This window comes from Pinus tabuliformis, chromosome 3_1 (genome assembly GCF_031772625.1).
Source record: "Pinus tabuliformis cultivar Carrire ecotype Pingquan chromosome 3_1, CPIR1, whole genome shotgun sequence".
NCBI classification, from domain to species: domain Eukaryota; kingdom Viridiplantae; phylum Streptophyta; class Pinopsida; order Pinales; family Pinaceae; genus Pinus; species Pinus tabuliformis.
The window spans coordinates 659,552,155-659,575,985 of record NC_142301.1 but is presented as its reverse complement, the minus strand read 5'-3'; the positions used below and the strand labels follow the sequence as shown (position 1 = coordinate 659,575,985).

Below are 23,831 nucleotides of genomic sequence, written 5' to 3'. Positions count from 1 at the left end.
CGATGTCACCATATCAAAACCAGCGGGGATAATTACAGGCATAGGTTATGGAGGGCTTGACAATTTGCTCGAAATTCTCAACAAAGAAACGAACAGAGGATACTAGGATCTCAATTGGAACGAGCCAGGAGGGAAGGATACGTTTGATGTGCCAAGTGCGATATTTTTTAAAGTGGTCGAGGCTAACAAGGATAATGATAAGTACCAATACTCATGTGACAATAGGGAGAACAGAGTCCATGGATGGATCAGCTTTGATCCCATGGTTGGGTTCTGGGTCATCACTCCTAGCGATGAATTTCGTAATGGAGGTCCAATAAAACAAAACTTGACATCCCATGTTGGGCCAACATCGCTTGCAATGTTTCATAGTGCTCATTATGCGGGTGAAGAGCTATGTCCTAAGTTTCGTTCTGGAGAAGCGTGGCAAAAGGTTTTTGGCCCAGTCTTCATTTATCTTAATTCTTCATCAAGAGAGGCTCACCCATTCTCCTTGTGGCAAGATGCAAAGTTACAGATGATAAAGGAGGTACAAAGTTGGCCTTATGGGTGGCCTGAATCTCCATTATTTAGAAAGAGACCAGAACGAGGATATATTACTGGACAACTGTTAGTACATGATAAATATGCTGTTGAGGATGTTCACCCTGCTCGTTTTGCTTTTCTGGGATTGTCCACACCTGGGGAAAAGGGCTCTTGGCAAAAAGAGAGTAAGAGCTACCAATTTTGGAGTCAAGCTGATGAGAATGGGCTTTTCTCTATAGAAAATGTTTGCCCTGGTACCTACAATCTCTATGGTTGGGTGCCGGGTGTTCTTGGTGACTATATGAAAGAAGGCTTGATTAACATATATTCAGGTTGTAGGATAGATGTTGGGATTTTGATCTATGATCCCCCAAGAGATGGCCCTACTATATGGGAGATAGGTTTACCAGATCGCACTGCTGCAGAATTTTTCATTCCAGATCCCAAGCCTTGCCACATCAACAAACTATTTCTCAATCATCCTGAAAGGTTCCGGCAATATGGCCTTTGGGAAAGATATTCTGAAATCTTCAAAGACAACGATTTGATATATACAGTTGGGACTAGTGACTGGAGAAGGGATTGGTGCTTTGCACACACATGCAGGATTGAAAATGATGGAAGCTTTCGTCCCGCAACATGGCAAATAAAATTCCAGCTAAGAGGTGTGGAACAAAACAGTCTTTATAAGCTTCGATTAGCAATTGCATCATTAACCAATGCAGCCATTCAGGTTCGATTCAATGATGCAAATATATATAAACCACATTTTGATACCATGCAATTTGGGAAAGATAATGCCATTGCTCGTCATGGCAACCATGGTTTGTACCATCTGTTTAACATTGATGTTTCTGGAAACTGGATCTGTCAACTTATTTGTCTTGTACCCATCCAAATAGCCCGGGCTGAAAACAATGGATTACATCCTCTGCTTGATGGGTTTCAGATACCTCCCCATCACACTTATGCAGATAGCATATCTCTAGCAAACTTGCTCTGTTTTGGCTTATATGACGCTGTGTTGAGTCAGTGGGATGGTAAAATCATGGTGGTCTCATCAATTACAGTTGGTTCATCTATTGGAGGTTCATGTTATAGGGAATGTGATTCTGAATCTCAGCATAGCAAAGGTGAAACTGAAGATTGGCAACATCAGCTATTCAATTTTGTGAGAAGTTTAAAGGAACACTGTGGTTTATTTAAATCACACAGCAGTTTCGTAGCGCGCTACGAAACTGCTGTAGGTGATGATTTTAAAGTGCAGAGCAGCTAGTGTGATACTGTGAGCGGGAGTTGAGGAAGAGAAGCACCTGTCTATTAATATCACTTACAGCACATCTGAAACATGGCAGCATTCCATGTCTGGGGTTATTAAAAGATTTGGGAACAGGCTGCTATACTTTGGGAGAATGTGGGAAACAAAGACCGTGAAAACAGAGCATTCTTCTTGATCAATTAATAAGCATACACGTAACTAGAATCCAAAGCTAGTTCGTTCTATGTACTCTCCTTCAAAGATACTTCAACCTAAACAGCTAAAGGACATGTGTCAAGAGCCAGAAAAGCATCATGCGACAAGGAGCAAAGATTTAGGATTTTGATTAAATGAAAACCATTTGTGATTTCAGTTTAGACATGTTGTAATTAATAAATTAGTTAGGCACTAGATAGGGATAGTGAATAGCCACCTTCGAGGCTCCCCTCATGCTGGAGGAGGAAGCTCGAGGTGGAGAAGTTTGTTTGCCTATAAAGGGATCAGATTAGAATGTAGAAGGGGTTGGACATTTTATAGAAAAACAGAGTTGTTTTGGGCCATTGTAAAGCTTATGACAGTAATAGTAAAACAGTGTTGATTTCTTCTCAAGATTCTCGATGGATTATTGTGGTCAAATATAAGGATGGTGTTTTATGTTTTATGTTCATTTACAGCCTTGTTGTAACACAATCACTCAGAATTCATATTATATGCTCTGACTTCCTGTGTGTTTGGCAAGCTGTGGTGTTGGTGAAGCATGTTTGAACATCTGATGCAAAGAGCCTTGACTTCCATGAGATGACTGTGATTTTGTTTATTAAATGTGAGAGACTCCATAGCCCAATGAAGACCAATTTGATGTGTGTCCAACCAGCTATATTTTCATAAGTGTGTGAAGAGTTAGCCCTCTGTTGTTGTGATTAATTCTCTATCAAAAAGCCTGTGAGAGAGCCCTCTCTGATTAGGAAGGCTAATTCCTAATCTAAAGTCTGGTCTGAAACAGTTACATGAAATCTTGCTTGGTTGCAGCCCTCAGTAGTGATTTTGTGATAACATTTTGGTGCGTCTGCCGGGAGCTTAAGATTGAATTTCTGAAGGTAGCAGGAGTTCAAATGATTTTCAAGGCTGCAAAACTACCTTGGCGACTCCATTGTTGAAGAATTCAAGGTTTATATATTCATGGTGATTCCACTGGAGTTATGAAAGACCCAGAAGCTGCTCATCTTTGTTCAAGGTATGCATGCATTGATTTCTCAGGAATTCATGGTTTCCCAAATCATTTTCCCAAGGATGCATACTTTCTAAGGAATGGTCCAAAATTCAACGGTGAAGATTTAAGTTTAACCTTGAATCATATATCAGATTTTTGTGAATTTACACAGCTTCTTAGAGTTAAACATGAGGATGTTTGCATTATGTTATTCTATGATTCACTTCAAGGGAAATGCAAACAGTGGGTTGAATGCTTGCCTGCGGAATCCATTAAGTCATTTCAAGACCTTTGGCTCATGTTTTTGGAGGAATGGACAGATAGGACAGAGGTGGTGGCAGAATCTCCCTCAGTTGAAGGTTTTAAACAATGGAATAGTGATCATAGTACAGAAGAAACAAATGAATCTTTTTCTTTGTCCTTATCTTCATATCTGAAATCCTTTGACTGCAAGTCAGAGGATAAGATGAAATTTTTTGATGAAATTGCCAAAGATATTGAGAAAGAAATTGAAGGTTTAGAAGGAAAAATTCAGGCATACAGTTTTCCTGATCATGATTATTATTCTCAAAAGTTTTCTGTGACAGAGCGCAAGGAGACTATGCTGCTTCCATTCTCTTTCATGATTGAGGAACTGAATACTGTGGTTGAAGATCAGTTTGCACAGCTGGAAAGTTTCAAGGAAGGACAAGCTGATCATGTGTTTTGGGACCCTATATCTGATTACATGGAAGAGTTTTACTCTCCAGTGTTTCAGTTTTCATATGAAGATCAGAGACTATTTCAGTGGCAATGGTCTTTACACTATCACATTGGATCTGAAATCCGATACAGTCAGATAAGATTTCAGTGGCAGCGGTCATCACACTATCACATTGACCCTGAACTCCAGGACAGTCAAAGAAATCAAATATCAGATGAGGCTAATGATTGGCTGCATTGGAAGTTTCATATTGATTGAGCTGAAGAAGTTGAAATGGTTAGGGTAGGTAGGTAGGTAAATTGCAAATAAGCTCAAGGTTGACTGAGCATTTATTTTTCAGTAGATGTAGCTTTCTTTCTCCTACAGTCATGCTGGTCAAGCAAATTTCTGTCTGTCACAAATGGATGAGGCACTGGAGCTGCATGTTCTTAGCGCACCACAAGGGCACACTATCCCAAGTGGAGCCACTGTTATCACTGAAAATGCTGTTGTCAAAATTTTTTAGTCTAGCTTAAAGTCAGGGTATTTTCGCAGCGCCAGAATTCTTTTTAGCAGTTTCGCAGCGCTACCTGTTTGAGTGGTTTCGTAGCGTGCTACGAAACTGGGGATTTGTTTGAGTTTTCAGTGAAGGTCCAAATCCTAGCATGCTTATTGTACAGAGTTCTACTTCCCTCCAGGAATGTTGATGAGAGCAGTGGCAGTATGTTCAAGGAGACACCTTATGATGATGCAGCTATTGTGGGATTGCCATCAAATACATTAAGGGAGTTATCTCTGAATTCTGGCTCATGGGTGATTGTGAAAGATGTACATACTAATGTGGGAGACTTGCAGGAGATTTTGTGTTGAATCCTCTAGACAAAGAATCTATTAAATTTTATAAGTCATAGAGTGTTTGACATTTGGGATTGTCTTTTCACAATCTGTAACTTCTTTCACAAAGCAGGGCGCCACAATGGATTGAAAGATTTGAAAAATATTTATGATAAAGTTCATGTTCACACCTTGTTCATGCTGCGGAGTACTTAGTAATTGTTTTGACAGACCTTGGGACCAGTTTCAAACTTGTAGAAATTGTCCATGAAGGAATTCAGAAATACTCTGAAGCTCTAAAAGCAGATAGTTGCTATGTTGTTGCTTAGTATAATTTGGGGTGGTTTATTAAGAAATGAGCATATCGAGCCTAAATCTGGCTGAGGCATTGACAATGGATGGAAGAAAGAAGCCTTTGATATTGGCTAGTACCAATGGAGTTATTAATTCCGCCTTGCTTTCTGGAGAACATGATGGCACCATGGATGGATCTAAGAAATACAGGGGTTTTTAAAATGACTGATATAAATGAAAATGTCTTGAGTATTATCGAGCACGTTGGTTCATTATTAATGCATATATTGAAGACATGAAAGTGCTCTTTTCAAATGCGGTGATTAATGCCAAGTGTCGAGTAGTTTTATATGCTACAAGGCCGCCATTATTAGTGGCACAAGAGCTGGTTTTAGGTTAACTGGTGTCGTTAAAAGGGTGAGTGCGCATTAAATAGAAATAAAAGAAGGATGGCGCAAATGGCAGAGTTCGAAATAGATGAATTTCCTTTGTCAAGGTGGATGGTATTATTTAGATATTGTCTTCTACAAACGTGGTAACGTGCCGGTTACATGCTCCAGCTGGCGACCAAGAAACTTCTCAAGCTGTAAGCAAGGCTTCATCAGAATTTGAGCTCAAAGTTTACATGCTAGGTGATGCCATGTCCTTTTTGAAGAACATTTCCTTGGATAATATCGCTGAAGATGTTGGTGATTTCCAGCCACAGAAGTTTTGGAGTTTAAAGAATTACCAAAGCACAAGTTAAATTCAGAGGGAGATTGTAAATATTCCAAGAACCATGGCTCTCAGAAGACTTGCGCTACATTAGATTACATTTATCACACTTTTGATAAGTATGCTATTAGTTCTGCACTCTGTAGCGGAAGTGTTAGGGGGGCGATGTGTATTTTGTGGATCAGGGTGCTCACATTGCATTAGATAATGGAATTGTGCGATGTCACCATATCAAAACCAGCGGGGATAATTACAGGCATAGGTTATGGAGGGCTTGACAATTTGCTCGAAATTCTCAACAAAGAAACGAACAGAGGATACTAGGATCTCAATTGGAACGAGCCAGGAGGGAAGGATACGTTTGATGTGCCAAGTGCGATATTTTTTAAAGTGGTCGAGGCTAACAAGGATAATGATAAGTACCAGTACTCATGTGACAATAGGGAGAACAGAGTCCATGGATGGATCAGCTTTGATCCCATGGTTGGGTTCTGGGTCATCACTCCTAGCGATGAATTTCGTAATGGAGGTCCAATAAAACAAAACTTGACATCCCATGTTGGGCCAACATCGCTTGCAATGTTTCATAGTGCTCATTATGCGGGTGAAGAGCTATGTCCTAAGTTTTGTTCTGGAGAAGCGTGGCAAAAGGTTTTTGGCCCAGTCTTCATTTATCTTAATTCTTCATCAAGAGAGGCTCACCCATTCTCCTTGTGGCAAGATGCAAAGTTACAGATGATAAAGGAGGTACAAAGTTGGCCTTATGGGTGGCCTGAATCTCCATTATTTAGAAAGAGACCAGAACGAGGATATATTACTGGACAACTGTTAGTACATGATAAATATGTTGTTGAGGATGTTCACCCTGCTCGTTTTGCTTTTCTGGGATTGTCCACACCTGGGGAAAAGGGCTCTTGGCAAAAAGAGAGTAAGAGCTACCAATTTTGGAGTCAAGCTGATGAGAATGGGCTTTTCTCTATAGAAAATGTTTGCCCTGGTACCTACAGTCTCTATGGTTGGGTGCCGGGTGTTCTTGGTGACTATATGAAAGAAGGCTTGATTAACATATATTCAGGTTGTAGGATAGATGTTGGGATTTTGATCTATGAGCCCCCAAGAGATGGCCCTACTATATGGGAGATAGGTTTACCAGATCGCACTGCTGCAGAATTTTTCATTCCAGATCCCAAGCCTTGCCACATCAACAAACTATTTCTCAATCATCCTGAAAGGTTCCGGCAATATGGCCTTTGGGAAAGATATTCTGAAATCTTCAAAGACAACGATTTGATATATACAGTTGGGACTAGTGACTGGAGAAGGGATTGGTGCTTTGCACACACATGCAGGATTGAAAATGATGGAAGCTTTCGTCCCGCAACATGGCAAATAAAATTCCAGCTAAGAGGTGTGGAACAAAACAGTCTTTATAAGCTTCGATTAGCAATTGCATCATTAACCAATGCAGCCATTCAGGTTCGATTCAATGATGCAAATATATATAAACCACATTTTGATACCATGCAATTTGGGAAAGATAATGCCATTGCTCGTCATGGCAACCATGGTTTGTACCATCTGTTTAACATTGATGTTTCTGGAAATTGGATCTGTCAACTTATTTGTCTTGTACCCATCCAAATAGCCCGGGCTGAAAACAATGGATTACATCCTCTGCTTGATGGGTTTCAGATACCTCCCCATCACACTTATGCAGATAGCATATCTCTAGCAAACTTGCTCTGTTTTGGCTTATATGACGCTGTGTTGAGTCAGTGGGATGGTAAAATCATGGTGGTCTCATCAATTACAGTTGGTTCATCTATTGGAGTTCATGTTATAGGGAATGTGATTCTGAATCTCAGCATAGCAAAGGTGAAACTGAAGATTGGCAACATCAGCTATTCAATTTTGTGAGAAGTTTAAAGGAACACTGTGGTTTATTTAAATCACACAGCAGTTTCGTAGCGCGCTACGAAACTGCTGTAGGTGATGATTTTAAAGTGCAGAGCAGCTAGTGTGATACTGTGAGCGGGAGCTGAGGAAGAGAAGCACCTGTCTATTAATATCACTTACAGCACATCTGAAACATGGCAGCATTCCATGTCTGGGGTTATTAAAAGATTTGGGAACAGGCTGCTATACTTTGGGAGAATGTGGGAAACAAAGACCGTGAAAACAGAGCATTCTTCTTGATCAATTAATAAGCATACACGTAACTAGAATCCAAAGCTAGTTCGTTCTATGTACTCTCCTTCAAAGATACTTCAACCTAAACAGCTAAAGGACATGTGTCAAGAGCCAGAAAAGCATCATGCGACAAGGAGCAAAGATTTAGGATTTTGATTAAATGAAAACCATTTGTGATTTCAGTTTAGACATGTTGTAATTAATAAATTAGTTAGGCACTAGATAGGGATAGTGAATAGCCACCTTCGAGGCTCCCCTCATGCTGGAGGAGGAAGCTCGAGGTGGAGAAGTTTGTTTGCCTATAAAGGGATCAGATTAGAATGTAGAAGGGGTTGGACATTTTATAGAAAAACAGAGTTGTTTTGGGCCATTGTAAAGCTTATGACAGTAATAGTAAAACAGTGTTGATTTCTTCTCAAGATTCTCGATGGATTATTGTGGTCAAATATAAGGATGGTGTTTTATGTTTTATGTTCATTTACAGCCTTGTTGTAACACAATCACTCAGAATTCATAATATTATGCTCTGACTTCCTGTGTGTTTAGCAAGCTGTGGTTTTGATGGAGTATGTTTGACACTTAATGCAAAGAGCCTTGACTTCTATGAAATGATAATGTTTTTCTTGTTTACTTAGTGTATGAGACTCCATAGCCCAATGAGAACCAGTTTGACATGAATCCAACCAGCTTTTGCTTTTATCAATGAATAAAGAGTTAGCCATCTTTTGTAGTGAATGATTCTTATCAAGAGTTTGTGAGAGAGCCCTCTCTGATCAAAGAGGCTAAGCTTTGATCTAAAGCTAGGTTGAAAGAGTTACATGAAATCTTGCTTGGTTGCAGCCCTCAGTAGTGATTTTGTGATAACACACTCTTCCAGATCTAGAGCATCAGTAGTTGGAGGCTTAGGAATATCATTGTCTATGAATTCCCTCAGCATGTTGTCTTCCAACACTGCCTCCATCCTTTCCTTCCAAACAATATAATTTGAACTACCCTCAAGGGCATATTTGAGTCTCAATCCATAAAATGACAACCTATTGGATCTAAAGAATGATCCTGCAAATTAGATTTCACCTGAAAATAAAAACTCATATTCTTCTCTTCTAGTGTGATTTCAGCTTTGATACCATGTATAAATTCCTTATAGATTCAAACTCCTAGTTGTAATTTATTAAAACAACAGACTTGAATTTACTCTACTCATCAGTGGAAACAATTAATCGATCGATAAATCACGAAGTATACAATATAAAGAATTAAATCAACACATTACACAATGATTTATTGGGGAAATCCACAACTAAAAAGCCCTGCTATCTGTATATTGCATTAGTCAGAAAATATGAGAGGATTACAATACTTTTCTCAAGCCCAAGAAACCTGTAGGTTTTAACCCTGTACAGAAATTACCTGCATATGAATTATAAAGCACAGAAAATAAATAATGCGAGAGCAGAACACATAAAACACACATACAGAGAGATTTTCCCCTGGATCCCAAAACTGGGACTACCAGCTTGATTTTTCATTATGTTCCTTTCAATGTTATAATACATATTTATACATGTCGAAGCATCCAATACCATGGACCAAAAACCATCGCATCCAATACCATGGACCGAAAACCATTGTGTCCAAAAAACATGTGCGAAAATCATGCACAAAACCATAGGTGGGTCCGCCCAACCTAACATAGGGTCCAAAACCAAAATTTTTCGAGGCGCTGCCCCGGACCCCATAAAGTGGGGTTACGAGTGCCCCTCAAACCCCCTGTTAACTATGTGGAAAGAATATAACACAACCCAACATTCTCCCACTTGTTGTTTTCTTTCCACAAGGGGGCCACAAGAGAGGTTAGTCATTTTTCCAGCCCTGAAATGCCCATTGTCTCTCTACACCAAGAGAACTTCTCAAAGCTCACAGATTTTGTCAATGCATCTGCAATATTCTTCAAAGTGTCCACCTTTACCAGCAACACCTTTTTGTCTTCTATCATATCCCTCACAAAGTGATACTGAACATCAATGTGCTTTGTCTTTGAATGATATGCGGGGTTCTTTTCCAAGAAAATTGCACTTTGGCTGTCACAGTCTATCCTTATAGCTTCCTGTACTAACCCCATACTTGAACACAGTCTCTGCAACCAAACTGCTTCCTTGCTTGCATGAGTGGCTGCCATGTATTCTGCCTCTGTAGTTGACAGTGCCACTACATATTGTTTCTTACTCATCCAACTGACTGCACCTCCAAATAGGTTAAACACATACCCACTTGTAGGTCTTCTCTAATCCAGATCTCTAGCCCAATCTGCATCAACAAAGCCATGAATATCCAACACTCTGTCCAATCCTGGTCTTCCTTGGTAGCACAAACCATAATCACTAGTGCCACGCAAATACCTGAAAACCCGCTTCACTGTTGTCCAGTGCTCCTTCCCTAGTTTTGACATAAACCTGCTCAATACTCCCACTGCATGTGCAATGTCTGGTCTAGTACAGACATACATCACGCTACTGACTGCACTTGCATATGGAACACGGGACATGTCCTCTTCCTCTTCTTGTGTCTTGGGACATTTTTCAGCAGATAACCTTACACCTATAGGAATAGGAACCTTCACCGGTTTACTATCCTGCATATTAAACCTCTGCAATATTGTCTCGGCATACTTCCTCTAGTTTAACCAGAGCTTCCTCTTTTCCCGATCTCTTTTAATTTCCATGCCCAAAATATAGTTTGTAGCACCAAGATCTTTCATGTCAAATTTGGAGGACAATTGGGTCTTCAAATCCTGGATAACTTCTTTGTCATTTCCATCCAACAACATATCATCCACATACAATACCAGATAAATAACACGGTCACCAATTAATTTAAAATACACACAGTGATCTGCTTTGCTTCTGGGGAAGCCAAGTCCCCATATAAATGTATCAAATTTCTGATACCACATCCTTGGTGACTATTTTAACCCATATAGAGACTTCTTTAACTTACATACCAATTCTTCTTACCCTTCACCGCAAAGCCTTTAGGTTGCTTCATGTAGATCTCCTCTTCCAGATTCCCGTGAAGAAATGTTGTCTTCACATCCATTTGTTCTACCTCAAAATCAAAAGCAGTAGCAACAGATAAAAGTAATCTAATAGAAGTTACCTTGGCAACAGGCGAAAAAATATCACGAAAATCAATTCCCGACACCTGGGAATAACCTTTTTCTACCAACCAAGCTTTGTATTTCTCGACTTTTACTTCTACATTTGTCTTCTTTTTGAACACCCATTTGCTGCCAATGGGTTTCCTTCCAGCCGGCAACTCCACCAGATCCCAAGCCTCATTTTTGTGCAAAGATGCCATTTCATCAACCATGGCCTCTTTCCAAAGTTTTCCATCCTCTGAATCCACTGCTTCCTTCACAGTTCTGGGATCATCATCAGTAACAAACAAAGCAAAATTTGAATAGAAAGCAGATGGACTATACCTTTTTGGTTGCCTTATTTCTCAAATTGATCTTCTCACAGCTGGAGTTTGTGGCTCTTGATCTTCTGATTCCTCGTCTGCTGTAGAGTCTGATTCTTCCTCCTTTAGCTCAAACTCTATCTTCTCAGGTTCCTTTGGTTGGACTGCATGTTTAATAACATCTTTCACCTCTCTGAACACCACATCTCAGCTGTACATAACCTTCCTTGTTACTGGGTTCCAAAGTTTATAACCGTTTAAACCATCTTTATAGCCAATAAAGATGCACTTTTCAGATTTACTATCCAACTTGGTTCATTTCTCCTTTGGAACATGTACATATGCATCACATCCAAATACCCTCAGATGTGAAAGAGAGGGTTTCTTACCAGTCCATACCTCTTGTGGAGTTTTATCCTCCAACGCTGATGAAGGTGACCTGTTGACCAGGTAACATGCAGTATCCACTGCCTCTGCCCAAAATTCTTGTCCTAACCCGGCACCATTGAGCATGCTTCTTTCTCTTTCCATCAATGTCTTATTCATTCTTTCTGAAACTCCATTTTGCTGAGGTGTATATGGAGTAGTCTTATGCCGTGCTATACCACACTTCTTACAGAATTCTTCAAATTCCTTACTGCAAAACTCTCCACCATTATATGTCCTCAGCACCTTTATCTTCTTCTCTGTCTGGTTTTCCACCAGAGCCTTGAATTCTTTAAACCTATCAAAGACTTCAGATTTCTTCTTAAGGAAATATATCCATGTATTCCTTGAGAAGTCATCTATAAATGATACATAGTACACAGACTTACCCAGTGATGGAACCTTCACAGGTCCAAACACATCACTGTGCACAAGCTCTAATATCTATTTCTTCCTCTTACTTCCAGAGGGGAAACTCACCCGATTTTGCTTCCCATATACACAATTTTCACAAAAATAAAAATCCAAAGAGCTATTACTCATACCTTCTACCATACCTTTACCATGAAGTATTCAAAGGCCCTTCTCTCCAATATGTCCAAGTCTTTGATGCCACAGCATGGTCCTCTCTCTAGATATGACTAGATTTTCTGCTCCACTTTCAGGAACCACAGAACTGTTGTACCCATCAACACCAGTGCTACCTTGCAACTTGTACAGAGTTCCAGTCCAAACTCCCCACATCAATACCAGTTCTCCCCGAACCATTTTGCAAGTATCCTTCTCGAACACTGTTTTTACACCTGCATCATCCAGCTTGCTTACATAAATCAAATTTTTGGCCAATGCAGGAATATGTATAACACCCGGAAGTGTTCTAACCCTTCCACCTTGCAACTTCAACTTTACTTTTCCACGACCAATAATTATAGCCTTCCTGTCATCCCCCAAGAAGACATCACCACCATCATATTTCTCATACTCGCAGAACCACTCTCTATGGGGAGTGAAGTGAAAGGATGCACCTGAGTCAATCAACCATGCCTCATGATCTACATGTGTACTTGAAGAAGCCAAGTACACACCCCCACCTTCATCTGAGGTGGTTTTCACCTCTGCAGAAGGAGCCTCATTATATCCCTTTCCTTTGTCAGGAGCTTTAGATTTACGGTCCCTTTTAAAGTGGCCTTCCTTTTCACATTTCCAGCACACCACCTTTACAGATTTTCCTGGAGATTTAGATCTCCCTCTAGATTTAGATCTCCCACTCGATGACTTATTTTTGTTTATGTTCTAGGACCGTCCTCGTACAGACAAGGCATCACGATTTTGGCTCTCCATATTTTTTCGTCTCATCTCCTCTGTCAGCAAGGCTGAGACTATTTCATCAAACTGCAAGGCAGTTGCATTGCTACCTATTTCAATAACCAGACTATCCCACGAATCTGGTAGAGAACACAACAAATTGATGCACTTATCTTCATCTGAAATTTTAATATCAACAGATGCTAATTGACTTACCATAGTATTAAATGCATTGAGATGCTCTGTCACCGAGTCTCCATCTTTCATCCTCAGGTTATATAACTTTTTCCACAGGAACAAGTTATTCCCCAGAGACTTATATTGGTACAAAGTCCCTAACTTTTCTCACAAAGCCTTTGCTGTAGCTTCCCCTGATACATTCAGAAATACTGAATCTGAGACACACAATCGTATTATGCTCTTTGCCTTCCGACCCAACTTCTTCCATTCTTCATCGGTCACTCCTGTTGGTTTAGTACCTAGATCTACTGTGATCCATTGATCTTTATCCACCAACAAATCCTCCATTTTGAGTTTCCACAACTCAAAACTCTGACCATTAAATTTCTCGATCTCTATCTTTCCACTGTTTTCCATCTTCTTTCACCACGAGAATCGATCTCGTAGATCTCCCACTGAACAGGGTCTACCACAAGCCTGAGCGAAACCCCTCAGCAACAAAGGAGTCCCCTTGAAGCCAAAACTGCTCTGATACCAAATGTAGGTTTTAACCCTGTACAGAAATTACATGCATGTGAATTCTAAAACACAAAAAATAAATAATGCGAGAGAAGAACACATATACACAGATATTTTCCCCTGGATCCCAAAACCGGGATTACCAGCTTGATTTTTCATTATGTTCCTTTCAATGTTATAATACATATTTATACATGCCGAAGCATCCAATACCATGGACCGAACACCATCGCATCCAATACCATGGACCGAAAACCATTGCATCCAAAAAACATGTGTGAAAATCATGCACAAAGCCATAGGTGAGTCCGCCCAATCTAACATAGGGTCCAAAACCAAAATTTTCCAGGGCACTGCCCGGAACCCCATAAATTGGGGTTACGGGTGCCCTTCAAACCCCTTCTTAACTACGTGGAAGGAATATAACACAACCCAACAAAACCTTTGCATTATCTCTATCTATCTCACAACTTCCTAGACAAGCCTAAGATAATACTTAACCAATTTTTTACTTTCCAAAGTCCCTATTTTCTTGCACTATTTCCTTGGGAATTAACCCCTATTAATTAGGCAAATTCCTCAATTGGAATTGTGCAATCTATCATAGGCCTTCCTTTGATTTCATGCACCACTTGTACAATTTGAATTATTATACAATTGATAGTACACTACGCTTGAACTCCAATCTCAGCTAGGTAAATCTCAAATGTGACATGCATGAGTTATTTATCGTTGAATTATCAGTTAACTAGTTGAACACATGAAGCAACACCCCACTGTTAGACCTCCTACTAGTTCCTCCATTAGTTGGACCTAGTTTAACTGACTTTAAATTAGTTAAACTGAATTATTTAATTACAACTCAAAATAAACTCAACCAGGGCTCCTGTAAAGTAGGAGACACTCTACATGACTCAAGTTAGACCCTCAACTTGAATTAACTGATCTAACTAAGTGAAATTAACTTAGTTAACTCATACAAGTTGTCTTGTGATGTGGAATTACAATTCTTATCCTAATTTAATTCAAGGGAAAAGTAAATTAGGATTTGCTTGTTGCATTTTCAACATGTGGGTAGTGTTGTGTACATGTTGTGCAGGTGGTGTTGTGTACATGTGGTGTCGTGCACATGTTGTACAGGTGGTTTTGTGTACATGTGATGTTGTGTAAGTGTTGTGTAGGTGGTGTTGTGTACACGTTGTGCAGGTAGTGTTGTGTACACATTGTGTAGGTGGTGTTGTGTACACATTGTGTAGGTGATGTTGTGTACATGTGGTGTTGTGTACATGTTGTGCAGGTAGTATTGTGTACATGTTGTGCAGGTGGCATTATGTACATGATTGTACATATGGTACTATTGTACATGTACTATTTTGTACATTTCGTACATGTTGTGTTGTGTACATGTGACATGGTGTTATGTGTATTGTGTAGCCATTGTATTGTGACTTTTGTATTCGTTGTGTTGTACTTTGTGTGCATATACGTATTGTGTTGTACACTAGGTGTAGATGTATGTATTGTGTGGTGTTGTATGTCATGTGTGGGTGTATGTATTGTGATGTACATTGTATGTAGATGATTGAAGATAAGGCACTAGGTTCTTGCTGGGTGTGGAAACTAATCTGATGTGTGTACGAAAAGGACAAAGAACAAAGGCAGAAACAAAAAATTATTCGAAGGACAAGTATCAATATTTTATTTCAGTTTTATTATGCATGTGATCTATGATTTTTATTTATGATGGTTGCACGTGATTTATGATTCTGATTTATGACGGTTCAGTTTTGCGTTAACAGGATGTGAGATGTTTATACATGATGATTTCATCAAAGAGCTAGTTTGAATTGTTGTGACAGGAAGTAAACAAAATTTCAATTGTATCTTTTGATGAGCTACCAATGAGGTATGATTCGAATTTATTTCAATTTATTTTGAATCTAATTACAATTATGTGCTTGTTACAAGAAAGCATGGGAAATACTTGGTTTGGGTAGTTGGAATTGGCTACCAGAATGTTAATAGCAACATTGAAAGGAATTAGAACATGCAACAATATGATGGTAAAGAAATTAGGAGCAGTACTATTGTGGGACACTAGTACCCAATAGTGTCCATTGATTTCCATGAGCATGTTGTGACCGGTATGATGGTTTTGAGGGAGGGATATGCCTTGGTTTTTGGACCTTCCGATGTGAAGGAAACATTGCCAAGGGATGGATCACCCGAGGGACTCTGTAGCAGAGAAGGGGATGCCAGTATAACTTGCAAGGTGTGTTACTGCATGGAAGGGGGTGACCATGTTGCTTGAGGGACTGTGTAGCAGAGAAGGGAAAGATGGGGAATGAATTTGTTTTGGTCATTAGAATTTCTAGATGGAATCATAAGCACATTGAGAGTGTGCCCTAGAACAATGAGCTGATAATTGTTCACTGGGAGAACATGTAGCGCAAGGATTGTAGCACTGGATATTGGATGCAAGTTTTACTTTGACAGTGGATTTTGGACTTCCTGGGAAGGAGGTGAATGTTGGTAGTAATTTTTAGAGTGGAGGTGTGAGCCTATATATTCCCTTGTTGAATGATACGTGCACCATATCCTTTCATTTGTTGGTTAGAGCAAATGTGCATATGTATATGTGTATATTATTTTAAATATTGTATTGAGAAAGCTCCATAGACAGTATGATTATTTTTTTCTTGAAGCAGATGTGTATGAATATATGTGGTGGTTATTGTAAATATCGTAATGAGTTGTGTTATAAAGCTCCAGTAAGCCGTATGATTATCATTCTTTCAATAGAGGTAAGTGTAAATACTAAACCGAGTTGTGTTATAAAACTTTGTGGGAAGTATGTTTTGTTTTCAATGGTTTGTTGGTCATAGGTGGGAAGCATGTTTTGTTTTCAATGGTTTGTTGGTCATAGGTGCCATAGAACATTGAGGACAGTGTTCCCCTAAAGGGGGGGGGGGGGGGTTGTAATATCCTCTCGTTGATTTTCCATGTAAAAAAAATAAGACTAAGGTCATTGGACATGTTGGGCGATTTAGTTGTCTGCTAAATCCCTGTCATTTAATTTATCAATCCGGGGTATCGTAAACTTAGAAGCAAACCAAAATATATGGGACCTTAGATGAAACAGGTGTAGGAAGTTTGTTTAGAATGGAAATGCATATTACAAATCTAAACTATCAGATCTATTTTATGAAAGCATAAAAAATGTTTGATCAATGGAATTATTTTACTTTAGAAGATAGAGAAGAGTCTCTTGTTCAAGAGTCCTGATTGTCCTTCTACAATCTTCCTATAATAACATTACCAAACACCTAAGAAAGCAAGAAAGAAAGCATGTAAATGAAAGCAAGTAAATATTGTTTTCAATTCAATTCTTAGCTCATGGAGAAGAGTTTCCTAACTTAGGAGGACTTGATTGCCCTTCTCACATAAAAACTATATACTGAAAGGGAATCAATATTCACATAAATGTAATCTAGGAAAGCATATGAGAAAGTAAATCTTATTTCAATTTAATCTAGCTCATGGAGAAGAGACTCCTAACTTAGGAGCTCCTGGTTTTCCTTCTCACATTAAAACTAGCTATTGAAAGGAGATCAACCTTCACACAACAAAACATGGCCATAACATGAATTCATAGTGAAATTATCTACAAGTATTTACAACAAAGAAATAAGATGAACATCATAATTAAAATTAGTATATTCACAACATTACTTTACAACAAAATGTACTTATCTCAGTATGGGGATCCTTCCATTCTTCAATGAGCACACATGAACAACTATCACACCTTAAGAATCAAACAACACTCATAACTCATGATTTTGAGAAAGTGGTATTATTCATGTTGAATGAAGATAAATCTAATGCTAATGAATAACTGATAATTATTTTCTCTCCCTCCTCCTTTCCTTTGGAGGATGCTCCTCTTATTTATACATGAATTAGGGATATCTACTCAATAAATGTAGATCCCTTAAATATCTACTAGACCCACACTTGTCTCAACTTATCCCTAAATACTAGATTCAAATCCCATGACACATCAAAATCTCCATGATCTTTCTCCTTGGAATATGGTCCACCTCTTGAGTTGAAATTCGAATTTGATCTTGGGAGGCCACATAAGGGTGCCTTGGAAACTTCCAAATGATCTACACATGTCATCAAACTCAAGCCACTTTTAGGTATAAGCAAATACATGTTATTTCTCTAACTTTTAATCATAAATTCACTCTAAATACATGAAATTAATAACTTTGGAAAATGAAAATATAAACTCATATGGTAATGGAAATATAGGTTTATGTAATGAAAATATGATGAAATGAGGTGGATAAAGGTGAAAATGGAGTGAAAATTGATGTTAATTTGGCAGCCCAACATACCCCCCAACTTAAGTTATTGCATGTCCTCATGCAATCTATTACATTGATCATGATTTGATCTTTTGAATTGTCTTGCTTTTACATGAACTTTGGCTGATATCGATTTTTTAACTTCACATAATTTTCTTTTTGATAACTTTGTTCCTTTTTGCAAAGTCTTCTCTCTTAAAAACATTTGATTGCAACATATTATTTTGGTTGGTTCTTGTGTGACAACCAAAATTTGACTAGTATTGGTTCTTGTGTAACAATACTTTCATTGTTTTTGGGTTGCACCAAAATACTTTGAAAACATTTAATCAACCATTCTTTCTTTGATCATTATTTGCAAAACATGTAACATTTGAATCATAATGCAATAGTAGTTGTTTGGAAAAAGTATGTTGGTTAGGATGGTATGTGTAGAAAGGACATATATGTCATATGGAAGGTGATAATGGAGTATGAATGTGAATATGAACATGGTGAAATATTTTCCAAAAATTATAATTTTAGTATTAAAGGAATTGTATGATAAAAAGTTAGAAAAGAACATACCTGTACTTACCTGAGTGGACAAACTGTGTATATGTAGAAAAGTGTAGCTTCTGCTGTTGAATCATGGAATGAAGAATAGTGTCTTGGTTGCATATATGATGGATGAAGTTGCGAATGTGGATATTTTATTACTATTACTGAACCTATTGAATCTTCTCTTGAATCATATAGTCTTCATCTCGTCCCATATCGTGGCACAATTCTTTCCATGTGAATGAATGTGTCGATGTCGAACATGGAAAGAAGTCATTGAATTACCGACCATTGATGAATGTCGTTAACCAATGCGAGGCAAAATCACCATTAATGTCAATGAGTGCCAAGGTACCCAAGTACATCTTGTGAAGTGCAAATGAATGAGCTGATGTCGAGCCACTTGCAAAATCCAACAAACAAGAGACATTAATGTATTCCCATTGTTCATTGGCGAGAAGACTTGCCATTAGGGCATGCAAGCCTCAAGGTACTAATAATGACTCTAGTCTTTGTCCCAGATAAGGTGTTGAGGTCGATGGGTCAAGACTTGTTGAAAGGTGGGCCTTAAGGAATCCCACATCAGTGAACGCGAGTTCTTACAAAATGATTGGTAGGACTATAGATACAAGATGTTATGGTCAAACAGTTTTTATGGTAAGGAAAGCAAGGCAATGTAGAGAGATGGATGGTTTATTCATGAGACAAAAAGATGAACTGAAAGGTAGGCAAAAATGTATGCGATTCAGAAAAGTAGACATGTATGAAGTCATGATGGATAAGGCAATGAATCAATGGACTTTAACATGGATGACTGATGAGGCTTTGAAGGAGAAGTGTGGGAAACAGATCATGTCAACAAAACATTTCTCTGTAGTGACAAATGTCACGACTTTTGTAATTAACTCCTTCAAGCTTTCAATGATGAATGTGATTTCTCGAGATCACATCTGCATGAACTTGGATCTTCGCGCGCCTGTAAAAGCTTAGTACAAATCTTGCATGAAAACTTTAAGAGCTCTTCGAAAGATATAAAATGCAAGAATGAGTATGAATGCTTAGCAACCAAAATAAAATGAAATGAATTTTTAACCGGTTGCCTTTGCGCGCTTGTTCCCCACTCCAACAAGACAAGTTAGCATAAAATGTTTTCAGCTATTATGAAATGTCCATTTGCAATTTTTTGAATTTTTATTTTTTTTTTTTTAATGTTTTTTTTTTTTTTTTTTTTTTTTTTTTAATTGTTTTGATATTTTTTTTAATTGCTTTGATTTTTTTATTTGTTTTTTAATTGTTTTAATTTTTTATTTTTTTTTATTTTTTTGTTAAAATTAAAATTTGCTTTGGATTGTTATAAAAATAAAATAAAATAAATGTTTTGCATTGTTTTGATTTTTTTTATTTTGAATTGTTTTAATATTTTTTATTTCTTTTATTATTGTTTTGGAATTTTATATATATATATATATTTTTAAAGCAATCCCAACTCTGTTCAAACTTAAAATTCCACAAAATTCTCACCCCAAACTACCCAAAATAAAATAAAATTGAAATTTATACCTATCACAATAGATGAAGTTCAATGGATATGGAATTAGGGCCTACTATATGTGACAATCAGCACCAAAGAAGAGTGACCCCATTTTTACCTCATCACTAATATCCATTCCGCTGAAGCTGTCCTCGCTTCCGTCGTCTGCATACAGACCGCGCCTGTCACTATTCTTTTTCCGAGCAGAGAGTGAGATTGGAGGATGAACAGCATGAGCGAAAGCGTTCTTTAAACGCGAGGTGAAGGAGCTCCCGCATGCCACCTTGAAGGGCAGCCGATCATCGTGTTCGTCGTCATCCGTGTCGAGCGGAGCCGAATGCCGTTTCGGGATGACGTATGGTTTCGACTGGAGCGGCAGGGGTCCAGCCAACGGGCTCCCAGTGCGCCGCTCCTTCGCCGGGGGCCTCAACAAAGGAGCTCGTTGGGCCAATGATTCCGAAGCCGCCATGGCTTTGGCTGCAGGAATGAAGCGATCCATAATGAAACTACGATTTTCTGCATGGATGGATCCGCGGCCCTCCCCCACACTTTTTATCTCGCTTATCATACTCGGACTCCATGCTTTTGTGTAAGTGTGCGACGGTCCATCTGAAAATTCATCAAAATCGATTCCTTCAAAGCTGTCAGACTCCATGAAATGATTAGCGAGAACCACAATACTAAACAATGATAAAAACGATATCAAAACTTCAACAATATCTATGTTAAAATCCCAAAGTCAAGTTTAATAGTTGATAATCGACATAAATTCACTACCCCCTTCGTTTTTTTTTGTTGGAAATGCACCAGAGTAAAGTGAAAGGAGTGGCAGTTGGTATTGATCCTGGACTGACTTTAGGCAATCTCCTTGACTCCGGTTTCTCAATCCATTCCAAAAACGTTGTCAACAATTGTTTCTGTAGCTTCCAAGGAGTGTGATACGCATACTGGCGAAGTTTCAGATAGGGAATGCTCGTCCCTTGAACATGTCAAGACTGAACAAACTGAAAGGAAATAAGATCTGGTTTCAAGTGATGGTTGTCCAAACAAGGAGCCTATTCCCGTTGAACATATTAAGCTTGAAAACTATGAGTGTCAAATGGAGTTGTTCTCCAATGATAAGTATCCGAGCAAGGAGCTCTTCTCCACTGAACATGTTAAGCTTGAAGAAAATGAAAGTCAACCAGATTTAGCTCCTGCTAATGGTCTGAGTAGCAAGCCTTTTTCCATTGAACATGTTAAGCTCGAGCAACCTAAGAGCCAGTTAGAGTTAATCCCAAGTGATGGAGGTCAAGGTTGGGGATCTTTGCTCATCGAACATGTTAAGCCCGAGCAAAATGAAAGTCAACCAGTGTCAGCTTTGAATGATCAAGGTCTTAGTGGGGATTCTTTGTTAATTGATCATGTTCTGTCTGAGCAGCAGGATGACTCTTCAATTGAAAAACAAGGTAAGATGCATATGCTACAAGCATGACACAGCTTGTAAACCTTGAAAGAGCTATCTCTGATTGACCAGCATGGAGTTCCGTATGAGTAAAGTGCAGCACTGCTGGGAAAAGCAGGCCCATAACAGCCATCAGCAATAATCCTGAATTAACAACAGCAGTTGCCTTGTTAAAAGTTTGATCTTTCTTATTGTGTACGCCCCCTTCACGTAGTTTTCAAAAATGCAGTTGGAGACCTGTTCTTTGTGGCTCCAGAATCTCAATCAATACCAAAGCCCGATTTTTGCATGAGGAATTGGCGCAATATTTTCTCTATTTTACTAACAGAACCCTGATTTTCCTCATTGGTCAGAGCGATTTCACATACATCATCGATTCTGAAGCTGGAGATTATTCATGCCAGATTTCTGCCTCATGCCCGAGATTTTCTCCGTGATTGAGCCCATGATTTCCCTAAAAGATGGGATCTTCCCAACTTCCACTGGCACTTTTAGATCAGAAGGAGCGTGGCAAACGCCTTCTTCTCATACGGCCTCAATTTATGTCCAATAAGCTCCGCATATTCTACAAAATATTCTTCTGATTTTGGAATAAAGTTGTCCAACGACTTCTCTCCGGTGCGTTTACCAAATAATTCTGCAGTAGACTGGTAGTCAGCTTCCTCCACGAGCCTTTGTTGACGAAGTTTCTCTGCCAATGGATCTGCAAGCTTTTCATCTTCAATTTTTGCACCTTTCCTTTTGATTTCAGAAGATTTACTTCCATCCTCAACTTTTGAATTTTTCCCTTTTCCTTCACTAACTTTCTTCTTTTCAGGCTTTGCTGCAGAAGTTTCTGGCTCGGGCTTCAATACTGGAGCAGGCTGATCTTCATCCTCCCAAGACTCTTTTACTTCTTCATCTTCAGCATCTTCTTCATCCCACACACTTTTTGGGTTCTCCTTAGCAGCAACTGGAACAGCCGGTACAAAATCCTCTGATTCCCAATCGTCTTCCATGGCGACCCTTATTGAACGATCGATCTGATGGCAGTGAAAACCAAATGAAAATAGAATTCAGGAATGATACACAGGAAGGATTATTGTTACTGCACTAAAATCTGTCGACAACTTCTTCTCCCCCTTTCTGATTCTTGTCCTCTCAGGTACCGAACTTATTTTTCTTCGTTCTCGATGAAGCCCAGGCTCCTGGCTTTTAATCTGTTCTTTATGTACCTCCCACGTGTCCAGCTCTTCCTTCGTAGTGACAAATGGTTGTTTTTATTTGGCTGGTATTTTGTTGTTTTTTCTTGTTTTATGTTTTGGTGTGTGTGTTTTTTTATTCTTATTTTGTTTTTAATTTTTATGGTTTTTTTTTTTAATTAAAATCTCTAAAAAGAAATTAATTCTTTTATTGTTTTGTGTTATTATTAAGAAAAATGATTTTTTTTTTAATTTGATTTATTTTCTAATGTTTTTTTTCTAACTTTAAAAAAAAAAAAAAAAAAAAAAAAAAGAAGATTTATTTTGTGTTTTTTTTTAAATTAGTAAATCATTTTTTTTGTTTAAACTAAAAAAAATAAAATAAATTCTATTCCTAATTTGTTTATGTTACTACGAAAATAAATAAATAAAAATAAAAACAAATTAAATTTATTCCTAAGAATTTTCATGTTAAAATCAATTTTTTTTTTTAATTGAATTTTTAAGAATTTAAATTTTATTCTAATCCTAAAACAATATGGAAAATTTATTGATTTAGGATGAAATTTTTTTAGCAAATGGAGACAACTATATTGCAAACCCTGAAAACATTTATAAACATTCTACTTTCTGATCCTCGAGATCGTTTGAAAACGCAGGAGGAGAGCATACTTATTCGAAACATAAAATATGATCTACCTACTCTATGCTAATTGAAAATTACAAACTATTACGTGTAATTAAATTTCCAGTGTAACCATTCACGCAATAGTAGTAAAAATATATTCATTTTCAATTTCCCAATTTTAAAATGAAAATATACAAGGATGATCGAATCTAGTTTTTGTGAGTATGATCTAATGAAATAAAAAAAAAATCGATCTAACCTCGTACTTGTTTGAAACCATCGAAACCACTTGTCGATAAGGCTTTCATAGGCATGATTTCCACTCTGATTCAGATCATGTTGCAACTTCTCTTCGTCCTCCTCAATTTCCTGTTCAAATAATTGTTCATCATTAGATATACATGATGATTCTTCAAATGTTAATTCATTGTTTTATTCTAGAGGACTTGATGCAGGAGCATCTGGTTAACAGGGCAGTGGTTTCCAAAAAGGACAGAGGACACGGTTTGTTGGATGGGCAGTAGAACTGCCTTGG

At 38.2% G+C, this 23,831-nt stretch overlaps 3 protein-coding genes across 3 annotated transcripts; 2 read left to right on the top strand and 1 right to left on the bottom strand.

Moving 5' to 3' along the window:
* Positions 1-214: 214 nt before the first annotated feature.
* On the top strand, positions 215-5,548 carry LOC149188806 (putative rhamnogalacturonate lyase B). Its single transcript, XM_089410066.1, has 2 exons — positions 215-1,658; positions 5,364-5,548. Exons 1-2 carry the CDS (start codon positions 263-265, stop codon positions 5,546-5,548), a joined length of 1,581 nt encoding a protein of 526 aa, XP_089266192.1. The 5' UTR covers positions 215-262.
* A 387-nt stretch (positions 5,549-5,935) lies between these two features.
* On the top strand, positions 5,936-7,713 carry LOC149188805 (putative rhamnogalacturonate lyase B). Its single transcript, XM_089410065.1, has 2 exons — positions 5,936-7,392; positions 7,615-7,713. The coding sequence occupies exons 1-2, from the start codon at positions 5,998-6,000 to the stop codon at positions 7,711-7,713; spliced, it is 1,494 nt and encodes a 497-aa protein (XP_089266191.1). The 5' UTR covers positions 5,936-5,997.
* A 14,265-nt stretch (positions 7,714-21,978) lies between these two features.
* On the bottom strand, positions 21,979-22,720 carry LOC149188804 (uncharacterized). Its single transcript, XM_089410064.1, has one exon. The coding sequence runs from the start codon at positions 22,483-22,485 to the stop codon at positions 21,979-21,981; it is 507 nt and encodes a 168-aa protein (XP_089266190.1). The 5' UTR covers positions 22,486-22,720.
* Positions 22,721-23,831: the final 1,111 nt, after the last annotated feature.

Bases quoted from the DNA above. Each gene is read 5' to 3' on its own strand.
- LOC149188806 (XM_089410066.1), top strand. From the start codon at position 263: ATGGTTGGGTTCTGGGTCATCACTCCTAGCGATGAATTTCGTAATGGA. The intron at 1,659-5,363 runs GTGAAACTGAAG...TACATGCTCCAG, and splicing joins TGAATCTCAGCATAGCAAAG to CTGGCGACCAAGAAACTTCT.
- LOC149188805 (XM_089410065.1), top strand. From the start codon at position 5,998: ATGGTTGGGTTCTGGGTCATCACTCCTAGCGATGAATTTCGTAATGGA. The intron at 7,393-7,614 runs GTGAAACTGAAG...GAAACATGGCAG, and splicing joins TGAATCTCAGCATAGCAAAG to CATTCCATGTCTGGGGTTAT.
- LOC149188804 (XM_089410064.1), bottom strand. From the start codon at position 22,485: ATGGAAGACGATTGGGAATCAGAGGATTTTGTACCGGCTGTTCCAGTT.